Source organism: Pristiophorus japonicus, chromosome 18 (assembly GCF_044704955.1).
Source record: "Pristiophorus japonicus isolate sPriJap1 chromosome 18, sPriJap1.hap1, whole genome shotgun sequence".
Taxonomy (NCBI): domain Eukaryota; kingdom Metazoa; phylum Chordata; class Chondrichthyes; family Pristiophoridae; genus Pristiophorus; species Pristiophorus japonicus.
This window is the reverse complement of record NC_091994.1, coordinates 95,278,194-95,293,932: the sequence shown is the minus strand read 5'-3', so window position 1 is coordinate 95,293,932 and position 15,739 is coordinate 95,278,194. Positions and strand designations below refer to the sequence as shown.

At 43.0% G+C, this 15,739-nt stretch overlaps 1 protein-coding gene across 1 annotated transcript; it reads right to left on the bottom strand.

The window, feature by feature from the left end:
• Positions 1-2,830: 2,830 nt before the first annotated feature.
• Positions 2,831-14,859, bottom strand: park7 (parkinson protein 7). The gene is made up of 6 exons (XM_070860989.1): positions 14,735-14,859; positions 12,635-12,736; positions 10,931-10,990; positions 9,974-10,043; positions 5,308-5,394; positions 2,831-4,220 (listed from the first exon to the last, which is right to left on the bottom strand). Exons 1-6 carry the CDS (start codon positions 14,822-14,824, stop codon positions 4,066-4,068), a joined length of 564 nt encoding a protein of 187 aa, XP_070717090.1. The 5' UTR covers positions 14,825-14,859; the 3' UTR covers positions 2,831-4,065.
• Positions 14,860-15,739: the final 880 nt, after the last annotated feature.

Here is a 15,739-nt window from a genome sequence, read left to right as displayed (position 1 = left end):
AGCACGCCTCCTCCTCAACGCTGCCCGAACTCCTGAACTCGCGGCCTTTTTATAGGCCTCCGACCCGGACTGTCGCCTCCTCCTAGACGACGCTCAAAAAGGTACTAATATATCCATATCTTGGCTGAAGTGTTCACCTGGGTAATGAAGTAGATATCCACACTAATCCATAGAATTTGGAATTAAAATATTTCCAAATGTTAGCTCTCATTGTATTGAACAAGGGGCTCTTCACACACTCATCTAGAAGGAAGGCAGTTAAGGGAAACCTTAACTCATGAAAGTATACAAAATATTTATGTAAATACACAATGTAAGTATTTATTACTTCAAAATAAGCCATGAAAGCCCACAGGATATAAATGCATGTTGGTCCAAAGTATATTTAGAACAGGTATCAGGAAAAACATATTTACTCAGAGAAATGCTTCAAATAATCTACCAGGTAGAATAATTAAGGCAAAAATGCTGGGTTTATTGAAAATACAATTAAATGCCATGATGGGAGTTAATGGACCAGAGGGATGATGCCAATGGGAGAGTTAATGTATGAGAGGGATGGGCTTCAATGGGACAGCTAATGTCCAGAGGGATGTTTTAATAGGATAGTGGATGTGGTAAAGGGAATGACTAAATAGTTTACTCAGTTTTGGCCTTGCTTATGAGTCAATTGATGATGTTGGCCCTCCTAACACAGGCTCTCTGGGACACAACCACATATGTCAACTACAATGCAGCTTTGAAGGAGTGCTATATTGATATAGGTGCTGTTTGCTTGACCCTATAGGGTAGGTAGATATTAATGATCCTATGCCACCATTTGAAAAGCAGAGGGGTTTCTACACCAAAATTCCTCCCTCCAATTAACTGGTCATTCACCCTGCTGCTGTGTCTACCTACACAAGTCACTGCACTTCAAAAATAATTCAGTGTATGTGAACTGATTTGATACATCAAGGCACTCTGCAACTTATTTCACATCTGAAATGTCCCTCTTTATAATCCCATCATTGTGTTATTTGGAAAGATGGGGGGGGGGGGGGGGGGGAAAGAGATGACAAGTGGGGTGAGAAGTAAAATTAGAGTTCTCAACAGCACATTGTTTTCACTGACCATTTGGGTGAAATTTTAACCAGAATGGTAATGAACAGCACAGCACAACAGATGGAGCAAGGAAGTACCAAACTGATTCAAGTCTCACTGTAAAGAGTGAGTCCAGAATATATGTGCATTATTTTTGACACATGAAAGCCAAGCCAAAAGAACAAAGAACTTTCATTGAAATAGTACCTTTCAAGTGGTCAGGCTATCCCCAAAGTACTTCAAAACCAATTAATTACTTTTGAAGTGGTCACTGATGTCATACAAACATGACCATGACCAATGTGCACACAGATCCACAAACAGCAGAGATAAATGACCAGGTAATCTGATTTAGAGGTGTTTGTTACAGACAAATGTTAAGAACTACCCTGCTGTTTTAAATCTATCCAAGCAGACAGGGCTCCAGTTTCATCCAAAAGTCAATTCACTTAAGTGTCAACCTAGATTATGTAGTCAGGCCCTGCAGTAGGGCATAAACCCATGACCTTCTGACTCAGGCAACTGTTACTCCTAAATCTAATATTCTTGTACAATATAGTTGATAGAATTGCACTGCATTGCTCTTACAAAAAAGCTGCAGACCCTATCCTCTGGGAAAATGAACAATGACCTTCAGGCCTGGTTATTCAGCCCCTACATCCTGCTGCACACAGAACCCCATAGTTCACGTCAAAAGACTCCATGCAAAAATCTTCAGAAAAAGCATATTTAAAAGTTATATTAATCAAGTATCCGGGATGATGCTGGGTCATAGGGTATTTAGCATAATAAAATGACCCAAAGCACTTGAGGTGCCAACCTGCCACACAGCAGCGATGTGGTAGGTGATGGAGGGCCAGTGGAGAACAGGGATAAGGGAAGCACAACAGGGTGGAGGTGGGAGAGTTTCAGGAGAGAAGTTAGGAAACACTTCATGAAAAGGTTGGTAGAAGTGTGGAACTCTCTCCCACAAAAAGTAGATGCTAGTTCAATTAATAATTTTAAATCTTAGATTTTTGCTAGCCATGGGTATTAAGCAATATGGAGCCAAGGCGGGTGGATGGAGTTAGGATACAGATCAACCATGATCTCAATGAATGGGCAAAACAGGCTCAAGGGGCTGAATGCACTACTTCTGCTCTTAAGGGTTTCAGGGACAGGGAGACAATGTTGCAGAGGTGAAATTCAGCGGTCCCAGTGCTGTCTAAGTGGGGTTTTGAAGCTCAGCTCGGTCAAAATAGGATACAGACCAAAGCAAGCAGCCAGGAATAGAATCAGGAGTATAGTGTTTTCAGTGGCAGCCAAATAGACCAAGTTCTTGCTCATCCATGACAATATTGGATTATAGTGGTGGCGGCCATGGTGTGAACTAGAAGGTTTCAGGTTCAATTCCTGTGGAACCAACTGTTCTAGGCCCCTAAAGCACAGAGGAAGGAAAAAAACAAAAGTCAGTCACGGTTCCAGGCCCTGATCACGATCCAACAATGCCTACTAGAATGTAGGAGTCTATGTGAACTGGATTGGGCTCAGCTAAAATGTTCTCCACCCCCATTGGAATGATATTCACTGTCTGCACTCACAGGAAGAATGGCAGTCTGGGTGACATACCCATGGAAACACAGCATTGCCAGCAAGTCAGCATCTTAAGGGGCAACATTTAGAACGTCTACCAATGAACTCCATCACCAACAATGTTTACTTGTGTGAGATACCAGGCAGATGAATAAACACACACATTAACACCAGACACTACTGATTATTTATTGCAATAAATAAAAAGAAAAGCTACTAGTGTGTTGGACAAGAGATGTTGGATGTTGAAAAATACCATACATAATTTAAGCAGCAAGTGCTAAGTTACTGCTGCACAATGTCCATTCACAGTCTGCAGATGTAGCTGAAGAGATGGGGTTCGAAAGGCAAATAGTTTGAGGAATTTTTACTGTTATCTTAGACCTTTAACTAAACATCCATTAAGCATTCACAGAAAGCCAAATCTTTGGTACATGGTAAATATTCAACATGCTCTGCTTTAACAAGCCTGTAGCCAAAGAGCATTGCCCCTTTAATAACCGTTAGTTACAAGTCACAAGTGCAGGAGATCAACCCCCAAGGTGTTATTTTGCAGAAACGCACATCCAAGTCATCAGCAACTTTCAGATTTGAAGAGGCCTTTAATATCACCAGAGGTTTTTTTTTGTAAAAAGAAAGTTTGAGGAAGAATGGCTCATGAATCAGTTTACCTACATGAGATCGTTAGCAGAAAGAGTGGCAAAACTGTAAAAGGTTTTTTTTTTAAAAAAAAGAAATACTGTACGGCAGAAAATTAGCCTGAAGAATATTCTGCACAAAGTTAATTTCAGATATTGATTCACCAGATAACTGAACACACATTTGATACAGCAAAGCATTTCTGAAAGGAATAAAAGTAACCAGTAAGCCCGCTAGAAATGCATTCAGGAATCATTTCTTCACAAAAGGACAAAGGAGAAAACACACTGCTCCAAAAGAACACAAATGTGGAAAGCAATGCTGGATCTAAAAAAGAAAAAAAGGTACTTGGGAAGTGAGGGATATAGAGAAGGTACAAGGAATTGGGATTGAACACAAGAGAGCCTTCTCCTGTTCCAATCTCAACTAGTGCAATAGCAACTGGTTACATTCACACATCAGTTATTTGTCACACAGAGTAGAACAAAAGGGAAAGTTTAAACTTTAATACATTTCTGGTTGGAGGCCGATTCCTGTATGTCATCAAATACCAGGATTTAAATCTGGCAAGTCTAAATTTTGTAGACCTGCACAAATACAGTAACATTTACTTTAATGGTGTTTAAAGTCATTAGTTAGATTCCACAAGGCATATTGCCTCCATTAATGATGCACTCGGGACATGCTGCCTCAGAAACAACCAATTCAGTTGATTCCTTCACCACCCACCCACTACCCATAACTTTGCACGGTTCTCCGAGGTTGGCAGTTTCACAGGACCAAAGGGGCTTTGACCTTCTCGGTCACCTCTTTTCCCAGAAGTGTTTCAATAATTGCAAGGCCGAACTTGAAGCTAGTGCCTGGCCCTCTGCTGGTGAGGATGTTCCCATCTATCTCCACATGAGCTTCTGAGTAGGTATAGTGAGCTGGAAGGGAACGAGCAAGGCATCAGAGCAAGAATTCAAGAACATCGTCACAGTACTGATAAAGCCACTGGATTACGGTGATAAATTTAGATTGCGTTTTTATTACATGGGATTGCAGGATTTTCACTGCCTTTTGGGATCACATTCTGAGATTCCATCCACTGCTCTAACCCCTGCCCCAAGACAACTTTGGCATTAGTTACATCCAGATATTGACTAGTTTGAGATTTGACATTTCAGCACATTAGTTACAACAAACTTGCGCTTGCAAAAATTACATTCAAGAAGAAAAAGGTACAGCAATCAGAGGCTCTATGTGTTTTAAGCAACACGTATAGAGCCAATGTCAAATTAATTTTCCAACACCACACAAGACTGCAGCTGTGGGCAGAAGAAACATCCATTGAAAGGGCTCCCTTAGATCAGCTGTTTAAAGGTGAAACATGTACACCAATACCCACCCCCTCCTGAGTGAGATAGTGATTTACATCCCCATTCCCTTCTTCTCTCCTGAAGAGAATGCCTTGCTGGGATACAGATGTTAGAGACCTCAACAGCTCACCCTAGTGCCTAATCTTCACGAGCAAAGATACTGTTGGTGAGCTACTTGACCACCGAGAGGGGGGGGCTGGGGAGGATTCCCAGCAAAGCTTGATCCTGTCCTTACCAGAGAAGCATTTTCCAGTAGGAAGTGACCGGATAGTGATCAGAAACAGGAAAATCCAGGCTGATTTTCTAGAATATTCCTCCCAAGATGTAGTACCATACTACCACCCGGGCTAAGGTTAGCTAATTTTGTACAGACCAGGCATCAAGCCTGGCAATTACCTGGTCTGTAAAATCCTGCTATTGCTTTAACCAGCTGAGCAAACAAAAAAACCATAAGCAGTGCACTCCGACAGTAAACTAAACCCCATTTTAGGGGATTTCATTACTAATTTCAATTTAAATTAAATATAAACAAATATTCAGCTTAGAAATAAGAATCTCACATAAACACTTGGTCACACAAGATTGTAGGAAGCTTATCTGCTATATTGTGAAGGTAAATGCATGCGAGGAATTGAGCGTGAATGCGAATCATTACCTCCAGCCATCATTTTGTCCTTAGCCAGGGGATGGGTCGTGACTTTGCGCCCATAGCCTATCTCATGAGCCAGCAGAGCAGTGGGACCTGAAAAACAAAGATTTAAAGATGGCCTGTCACACAAACAATTGGTCACCATACAGATCAGGTTAAACGAGAGAAAGAACATAATTATACACATTAACTTAACTTGCAGTTGTGAAGATGTTGCAGAGGTCAATCTCACAAAGGGAGGGGTGGGGGGAAAACAGTAGAAATAATAAGTCACGTTTTGTATCATAGCAACCCACCCCCCTCAGAAAAACAAGCAAGACGCACAGTACATTTTTGATTTCAATACTAGTATAGATAATAAATAAGGATTGGATTTTATTTAACAGGAATCAAACGTACCATATCCTTCAAGTTAGTGACCTCGGCTATCAAGCACACAAAGTCAAAAAGCACACCAACGCTTGGATATATGGCCTGAAGACTTCAGGGCAAACAAACAAAGCACATTCTTCAACATCCATTATGCCTGTTCATGCTGAGCGTCTCGCACGGTTTGGAAGAGCTTATTAATGTTACCAAGGTCAGAGAGAGAACTCAGCAACGACACATCACCAGCTGACACACTCAGCTTTCACCTTGAAGAGTAAAAAAACACTCCAAACATTAACCCAGCTTTTCTTTTTCAGATGCTGACAGATTAACTATGCCTGATGTATTTGATACATTCACTCACATGGTTTATTGCAACACACAAACTGAGAATAGTAGAACCATCATCATAGGCAGTCCCTCAAAACGAGGATGACTTGTTTCCATGCCAAAAAAGGATGAGTTCACAGGTGTTTCAATGAAGGATCTAATATTCCAGGTCCCGAACTATATCTTGAAGAGTGGAAGATGCCTGTGTATGGATTTTTTTTAACATGTGGTGGCCGTTGCACACCAACCACCACACGGACTTGACAGAGCTAGGTCTTGGTCCAGTGGCAAGGATTAACCAAGACGACTGGAGACCAGCTCTGCTGCACGGATCTAGCAAGCACACATAGCTGCAATGTGGGCGAACCCGTGCTACCCCTGGGCCCCCGCCTCTTCTGGGCCCCAAACCCACGCCTCTCCTGGGCCCCAAACCCACGCCTCTCCTGGGCCCCAATCACGTCCCTCTACGATTCGTATAGTAGAACATATGTGAGGTGAATACAAGGAGCAGCCTTGCAGGTGTTACTGCAGCTACTGTCAGGCTTATGCACTGCCTGTATTGGGCATTCAGGGGACAAACATCACTGGAGCATGAAGATACTGCACACAATGTACCAGAACATGCTGTCAAGAATATATTAGTCACACTTGCCAACATGACAGCGACTACGTTTCAAGAAGCAATTCGGTGGATGTGAAGCAATGCGAGATGGTGCTATATAAATGCAAGTTCATTGGCTTTAGTCAGGACTGCAATAAATCAAAAAAAGAGGCACCAGATTAGCGTTCAGGGACAGAATGTGCAATGAAGCTTATTTTTAAAAAACACTGGGGGGGGGGGAGAAATATGAACATCGTTCAACAGAGATGACAAGGTGGCATTTTACAGACTATTGAACACAGATGATAGCAGAGAGGCAGCAGGATTCGGAATTAAAAAGATGCTCATATTCTGGTGTTCTACAGTAGCGAGAACAAAAACCTGGTATGCCTCAGGTAAGTTGCAGGACAGCACCACTTCCTGGGGGGGGGGGGGGGGGGGAGGGGGAGAGAAAGAGAAAGAGAAAGAGAAAGAGAAAAAGAGAACGAGAACGAGACTCCTTGTACTGCTCCATCATCATCTCCCAGCAGAGAGCTCAGCTGCAGCCCCACATGGTCAGGGACTTGTGGCATGAAGTGGAGAAAATGGATTGGAATTATTAAAATCAGGACTTGTATGTAGTTTTTTTACTCTTTCTGTATCCCAATACTGTATTTCATGGGCTCTGATAAAGCCCCGCTGCTGCTCTGAGGTTTGCCTAGGAGAGATGGACAAGGGATCAATCAGAGGTAAAGTGCGGCCCAGCACTTCTTCCTCACCAGAGAAGAAGCAGCAAGAGTCCTCTGGTATTTCACCCAAGTTGCCATTCACATCAGTGGATAAGGGGAAACCAGTGGATGTGATGTATTTGGATTTCCAGAAGGCACTCGATAAGGTGCCACATAAAAGGTTACTGCACAAGATAAAAGTTCACGGGGATGGGGGTAATATATTAGCAGGGATAGAGGATTGGCTAACTAACAAAAAACAGAGTCGAGATAAATGGGTCATTTTTCAGTTGCCAAACAGTGACGAGTGGGGTGCTGCAGGGATCAGTGCTGGGTCCTCAACTATTTACAATCTATATTACTGACTTGGATGAAGGGACCGAGTGTAATGTAGCCAAGTTTGCTGATGATACAAAGATGGGTGGGAAAGCAAATTGTGAGGAGGAGACAAAACATCTGCAAAGGGATATAGACAGGCTAAGTGAGTGGGCAAAAATTTGGCAGATGGAGAAAAATGTGAGGTTATCCACTTTGCCATAAAATATAGAAAAGCAAATAATAATTTAAATGGAGAAAAATTGCAAAATGTTGCAGTACAGAGGGACCTGGGGGTCCTTGTGCATGAAACACAACAAGTTAGTATGCAGGTACAGCAAGTAATCAGGAAGGCAAATGGAATGTTGGCCTTTATTGCAAGGGGGATAGAGTATAAAAGCAGATAAGTTCTGTTACAACTGTACAGGGTATTGGTGAGGCCACACCTAGAGTACTGTGTACAGTTTTCATCTCCGTATTTAAAGGAAATATATACTTGCATTTGAGGCTGTTCAGTGAAGGTTTATTAGGTTGATTCCGGGGAGGAGGCGGTTGACTTATGAAGATAGGTTGAGTAGGTTGGGCCTATACACATTGGAATTTGGAAGAATGAGAGGTGACCTTATCGAAACATAAGATAATGAGGGGGCTCGACAAGGTGGATGCAGAGGGGATATTTCCACTCAGGGGAAACTAAAACTAGGAGACATAGTCTCAATAAGGGGTTGCCCATTTAAAACTGAGATTCCTTCTCTGAGGGTTGTAAATCTATGGGAATTCTCTGCCCCAGAGAGCTGTAGAGGCCGGTTCATTTTTAAAGGTGAAGATAGACACATTTTTGAGCGATAAGGGAGTAAAGGGTTATGGGGAGCGAGCAGGGAAGTGGAGCCGAGTCCATGATCAGATTAGCCATGATCTTATTGAATGGCGGAGCAGGCTCGATGGGCCAAATGGCCTACTCCTGCTCCTATTTCTTATGTTCTTTAGTCCAGAGGACGTGCAGGCAGGTTATTTGACCACGCAGCTCAATCCAATCCCAACATTACATCTACACATGTGGAATGTCAAACAGGAGACTGGATACTGATCACAAGCAGGAAATCTGAACGACTTTACTTCCTGCTTAGCCCAGAGACAAAGGCCATTTGCAGCATCCCAGGTTCAATCACCATTATGTGCAGTGTTAGCTGAGCTCAGAACAGAATGGAGAGTGAACTCAGGGTACCCTTGGGCACTCTGGCTCAGCATTCTGCTAAGCTGCATCCTACAAGAGGGGGTCCAAGCTCCAGTTTCTGACTCGGCTGATGCTTATACTTAGACCTCATTAGATAGACAGTTTCAACATGCTCAGTCAGCCGATCTGAAGGAGAAATTGGCCAGGGAATAACCAGTGCCATGCCCTTCCTCAATCGAAGGCCTACCTTTCTAGGTCAGGAATGGAGCAGCACTGAAAATCAAACTCTCCACATCCTTCCATTAGAGAATGGATGCAGGCCCATCCTCTCTCCCACCAAACCCAGGAAATAATGTGGTTAAGAAAAAAAAAAGACAAATGCATGTTGTAAAAATACCACAGGGACACTTAAATCTGAAATAAACCAGCAGAATGCAAGCACTTCACACTAATGTGTAGGTTTGAGTCTTGCTGGTTGACAAAAAAAAACACAGGAAGTAGCACCGTATGCTACTCGCACACTGCCCATCACCACACAGTCAGTGTGGCACACTCAAATGCAGGTGCTGACTCCAGCTTGAGTCTGAAGATGCAAAAAGCTGGAGTGAAGCAGTTACATTTTAGTGAAGCCTAAATAAGGCCCAAATTACTCAGTATTAATCTTGAGGCTTAAACAAAAATGGATACACATTCAAAAACATGAAGAAAACAGCACCCGAACTCTCCACTCCCCCTTTCCATGCTTTTTTCCCCCCCAAGTATCAAGTTCCCCACACCTCACAAATCCTTCCCGAAGGCAGTGACTCTCGCTGGGATACACTTCTGCAGATGCCAGCCATCCTCTGGTACTTCACCCAAGTGGCCATTCTTTATGTGTGTCACTACATTAGCTGATTACAGCTGATTACAGCCAGGACATTCCTCATCACCTCCAACAGAGGGGGTGTGTGACTGAAGAGTGAATTGGTGCAGGCATTCTGAGCAATTTACCCCACATTCAGAGGTAGCGAGGACAATTCTAGCACCTCTACTGCTCTATGGCTGAGGTCACCTAATTTATTACAGACCAGAGATAAAACATAGGATCTTCCCACTCTGTTTGGCTCTGCTAGTCGCTTGCCTTTAACCAGTGAGGCAGCTCTGTGCACATTTCATTTGAAGCCAAGAAAGTCATACCTGCACAGATAGCAGCAATTAAGCCCTTATTGCAGTCCTGGGCCTTCAATACTTCTTTTACAGCTGAAGACTAACAAAATAAAAGAGGAAAGTTTCAATAAGCCATTGCGAATTTGCACAAGTTATTATTTTCTAGAGCGGTCACGATTCTCTTGTTTAGAGACAGTAATGTACATTTTGTATTTTATTATATATTCTCAGGCTCTGTAATATGCTCCAAGAATCAACTCTTCTGAAAAGCTGTAAAGTGTAGATGAGCAGAGACACCTTGGTGTCCATTATACACAATTCCTTAAAAAAGGTGGCAAGGCAAATTGATAAGGTGGTTAAAAAAAGGCATATGGGTAACTGAGTTTAGAAATAGAGGCATAGACTATAAAAGCAAAGAGATCATGCTAGAACTTTATAAATGACTGGTTAGGCCATAGCTGGAGTGTTGTGGACAATTCTGAGCACCACACATCAGGAAAGATGTAAAGGCCTTAGAAAGAGTACAAAGGTTTACCAGGATGTTACCAGGGATAAGGGACTTAAATTATGAGGACAGGTTGGAAAAGTTAAGACTGTTCTCTTTGGAATGGAGAAGGTTGAGAGGTGTACTCTTCGCACATGAGCAGAGATACAATGTTCACCGGCTAGTCACTTCTAGGACACATCACAGTTGGGCCTGGTCATGCATCTCATTGCAGTTTGAGACCTTTGGTTTGCCACATTTGCTTACACAATCATTATACCTCGAGGAATTAATTGGCTACAAAACACTTTTGGGACATGAAAGGCATTATATAAATGCAAATTATTTATTTCAGTGTTCCAGAAAGGAGTGAAATCAAGTGCAGGAAACCGAATACTAGTCATTAGTCAGTGTTTCCAATAGTGGTGAAGAGTCTTAACACTTAAATTATGAAACCAGGTACATAATTTCAGAGATTCACAAATAGTTCTATTTGAACTCACCTCGGATAGGTTCTGGGCACCAAGGTTTCCTCCGGGTAATACAATCACGTCATATGGACCCTGCAAAAAGATACACCAGATCAGATTTTATCCAATATTCTAACAATCAACAGAAGCTTCGCTAATTTGTCCCTCACTGCGAACAGAATCACAAGGAAAATCTAATATGCCACGGAGTGGGAGGGGATCAAACACAAATGAGCATTACAACAGATAAAATAACAAAGTGTGCCATGACATTGGTTCTCAGATTTTGTCCAGTCCAATGATATCACTTGCCTCACCTGGGCACTGTGCCGGGCCTTCGAAATTAACTCTGCCATTCAAACCGGGCCATAAAATTAAAGACAATTCTTAGCCAGAGGAAAATGGCACAAGAATATAGTCTACAAAACAGACACTGCTGGTTTCGGAGACTACAGAAGTGTTCACCATGGTACAGTGCATGTCTGTGTGTACAGTATTCAGCATGGTACAGTGCGTGTCTGTGTACAGTGTTCAGCATGGTACAGTGTACAGTATTCACCATGGTACAGGGAGTGTCTGTACAGTATTCACCATGTTACAGGGCGTGTCTGTACAGTATTGACCATGGTACAGTGCGTGTCTGTACAGTATTGACCATGGTACAGTGCGTGTCTGTGTACAGTATTCAGCATGGTAGTGTACAGTATTCACCATGGTACAGGGTGTGTCTGTACAGTATTCAGCATGGACAGCGAGTGTCTGTGTACAGTATTCACCATGGTAGTGTGTACAGTATTCACCATGGTACAGGGTGTGTCTGTACAGTATTCACCATGGTACAGGGCGTGTCTGTGTACAGTATTCACCATGGTACAGTGAGTGTCTGTATACAGTATTCAGCATGGTACAGTGTACAGTATTCACCATGGTAGGGAGTGTCTGTATACAGTATTCAGCATGGTACAGTATTCACCATGGTACAGGCGTGTCTGTGTATAGTATTCACCATGGTAGTGTGTATGGTATTCAGCATGGTACAGTGCGCATCTGTGTACGGTATTCAGCATGGTACAGTGCGTGTCTGTACGGTATTCAGCATGGTACAGTGCGTGTCTGTACGGTATTCAGCATGGTACAGTGCGTGTCTGTACAGTATTCAGCATGGTACAGTGCACGTCTCAGTGTGTACCGTATTCAGCATGGTACTGTGTACAGTATTCAGCACGGTACAGTGAATGTCTGTGTGTACAGTATTCAGCATGATGCAGCATGTTTCTTGGTGTGATTATAGACAAGCTTCATCTTTCAAGATGCAAGATGGTCACAACAGTAGGAACTGATTAATGCACACTATGCTGTTGCAATATTTCTAGGCTGTATGGCAATAGAAACATGGTTTAGCAACACAACCAACTGGCACTTCATGCCGAATGGAGAACGGAACTCATTGAGCAATCTAACACACGTACACCCCACTATCGGGTTACTTTGGCATGCGCTGAATTTGCATGAACTCAGCAAGTGTGCAGCAAACACCAACCTGGCAAGAAGTGCATGCTGGAGGCTTGCTTAAGATTTTTATCCAATCAGGAAAATGCTGTATAATTGGAATATGAAAGCCAAAGTTCAATTAATGCAGTGCAACTGAGCTCTGCTCATCCCTTGCTAAAAGGAACAATTCCCCATCGTAAAACATTACCACAAACCCTTAGTCAATGAAGCAGAGACATAATGTACCTGCTTAGCTGCATCTTGTAGGCTGGAATCAGGGCAAATGACCACATCACGGCTGCATGTTACTGGCTCCTTGCCAGTCAGCCCAGCCACTGTGACCATTATCTGAAATAGAGGACACGATTGATAATCACTGGCCTTTGAAAATCCATTCTAAATGACAGTGACTTGCCACAGCCCAGTAACATGGCACCCTGAATGGTCAGCTCCTCAGGACTGCCTCTGGGATTTCAGTAAAGCAAGAGTGGATTTTTTGGGAATGTTTTATTTGGCATCTACTTGAACTGTAAGAAAATACCTAGTATAATTCCAGAATAGGCTCTTCCAGACCCAAGAGAGCATCTTGAGCTGTGCAATACTAAGGAGACATACTGGTAGTGACAGGTTCACCACTGATGGTGACAGTAGTGGGATCGATTTGAAGAGTGAATTCAGAGAATCACAAGAATCAAATCACACAAAGTATGTTTAGCTTCAATATAACCTTTCCTAGTGTATTAATAGCAGTAGGTTAAATTACTAGTGACAACACTGGTAAGCACAGCCTTAATACCACAAATATATATATAGCAGACATAGGCACCTCCCATCAGCCACTGACTGGAATCACAGCAAGACGTGTCAGACATTCTGTTACAGGGCCAGCTGTCACAGGTCCTACCTTCTGCAATACAGCAGAGGCCTAGAATGTGACTTCCCAATGAGCGGAGAGTGTGGGAAGACAAAGAGAAATGGGATGAGGAAGAGCTATACAAAATAATCTGACTTTAACAACATTGCAATCCAGTCAAACTTTAAAATGCACTGTCTAGAGGTCTGCCAACAATCCCTGGTGAAAGACCGCCTTAAATGGAGGAAGTGCATCCGGGAGGGCACTGAGCACCTCGAGTCTCATCGCCGAGAGCATGCAGAAATCAAGTGCAGGCAGCGGAAAGAGCATGCGGCAAACCGATCCCACCTACCCCTTCCCTCAATGACTATCTATCCCACCTGTGGCAGGGACTTGGGTCTCGTATTGGACTGTTCAGCCACCTCAGGACTCATTTTTAGAGTGGAAGCAAGTCTTCCTCGATTCAGAGGGACTGCCTATGATGATGATGATGACATCACTGCAGAATCTTCACCCACACTATCCATGATTGTTAAAGTTTTAAATGATTTGTTACAAATACATTCTGCAAAAAAGTTAACTCTGGTTGACAATTAATTCGTAGATACAGAATAGTTAGCACAAAATGAATATCCAGAAGTACACATTTGTCAACATGGAGAAATTAATTGGGATTTAAAATCAAAAAAGGAATCAGCTTTACTCAGTTGGTACCACACGTGCCTCAGAGTCTAAAGCTTTCTGTTTTTATTTCAGATTTCCAGCATCTGCAATGTTTCGCTTTTATATTGCAGTTCAACAAGTTGTGCTAGAACACATAACATATTCAAGCACTCCAGTGCGCTAGTGAATGATGACTGCATTGAAGATATTAAACCAAACCAGGGTCCTGTCCAAATTTCACCCTCAACCAACACCAACAAAAAACAAGTTAACTGGCAAGTCATCCCTTTGCTATTTGTGGGATCTGTATACAAAATGACTCCCACATTTGCCTACATTTCAGTCACTGTAGCTCAAATCAATTTTTTGCAACTGTAGCACTTTTAAAATACATTTCTGAGATGTGATGAGGAGTCATACAAAATGCAAGACTTTCTTTTTAAGAAGTGGCATTTTAAAACCAGAATGAGTGACACTGGGAAGACGTGCAAGTTAACTTGGTCATTAAAAGGCTACCAGGAGCAGGGCCCCTTGCACCGAAGGCTAAATCGACCCAGTGTCATGTTCCTGGCGTCTTGAACTGTCCTGGAATTTATTGAGACTATTCTAGGTCAAACCGCCAGCTACTCCACGTCCCGCCCCTCCGTCATCTCATTGGCTGCGCACCCTGCCGTGTGGCCCAGGCTCTGGGATGATTGGACAATTCCCCCCGCCAATCACGCCTGCTCTCCGTGACAACTGAGTGAGCCACTGTTCGATTTAACGTCTAATTGTTTTATTATTCAAACGACGATAAAACAACGAAATTGTGGCCGTTTCACTGCGCTCACCCCGGCCCGGCGCATCAAGTCGATGGGAACCACCGTTTCTATCTCCTCCGCGCCCTGGGCCACGATCACCAATGCCCGCTTAGCCGCCATCTTGGGACAGGTGCCAGCCACGCCGCGCGATGCATTATAGGCAGGGGCTACGGGTCCCGAGCCCGTACATGACACTCCGCGCCTCAAACTCAAAATAGCTGCACTGCAGCACGGTTCAAAAATAGGTCGCGTCTGGTGGAAACGGCGTTGTCAATAGCGGATTCTGACCCTAACGTTAACCACCAACCCTAAACCCAATCCTCGCCCTAACCCTAATCCCAATCTTAATCCTAAAATCTAACCCAATCCTAAACTCTAACCCTAATCCGCAACCTAACCTCAACGCCCCGACCCTAACCCCTAATCCCAACGCCCCAACTCTAACCCCAAATCCCAAACCCTAACGTCCAATCCTAACCCTAAACCCTAACAACTAATCCCTAACTCCAACACTTAACCCTACATTGTGCATTGTCAATACTGTGATACAGGAACTGCTGCAGTGTCAGCGGGTTATCGATGGTGCAGGATGGCCATGTTGTCAATAGTCACTCCAATCTTTTTTAATGTGCCTCTTTTTTCACCAATTTTTCTCTTCTCCTGTATACCCTGACACACTTTTTCTTGTCACAAGCAAAGTGTTAGTTGAGAGGAAGGATTCGCTACTGGATCTAGTAATGAGAATGAGAGATAAGTGAAATAAAAGTAGGGGAACATCTGGGCAATAGTGACCATAATATAACACGCTTTAAGATAATAATTGAGAAGGACATGAGCATGACAAAGACCAGGGTAATAGATTGGAGGAAAGCCAATTTTGAGTGACCGAGAATAGAACTTGAGAAAATAAAATGGATAGGAATATAGGAACAGGAGTAGGCCATTCAACCCCTCGAGCCTGCTCTGCCATTCAATTAGATCATGGCTGATCTGCGACTTAACTCCATATACCAATTAAAAATGATCTAGCATCAA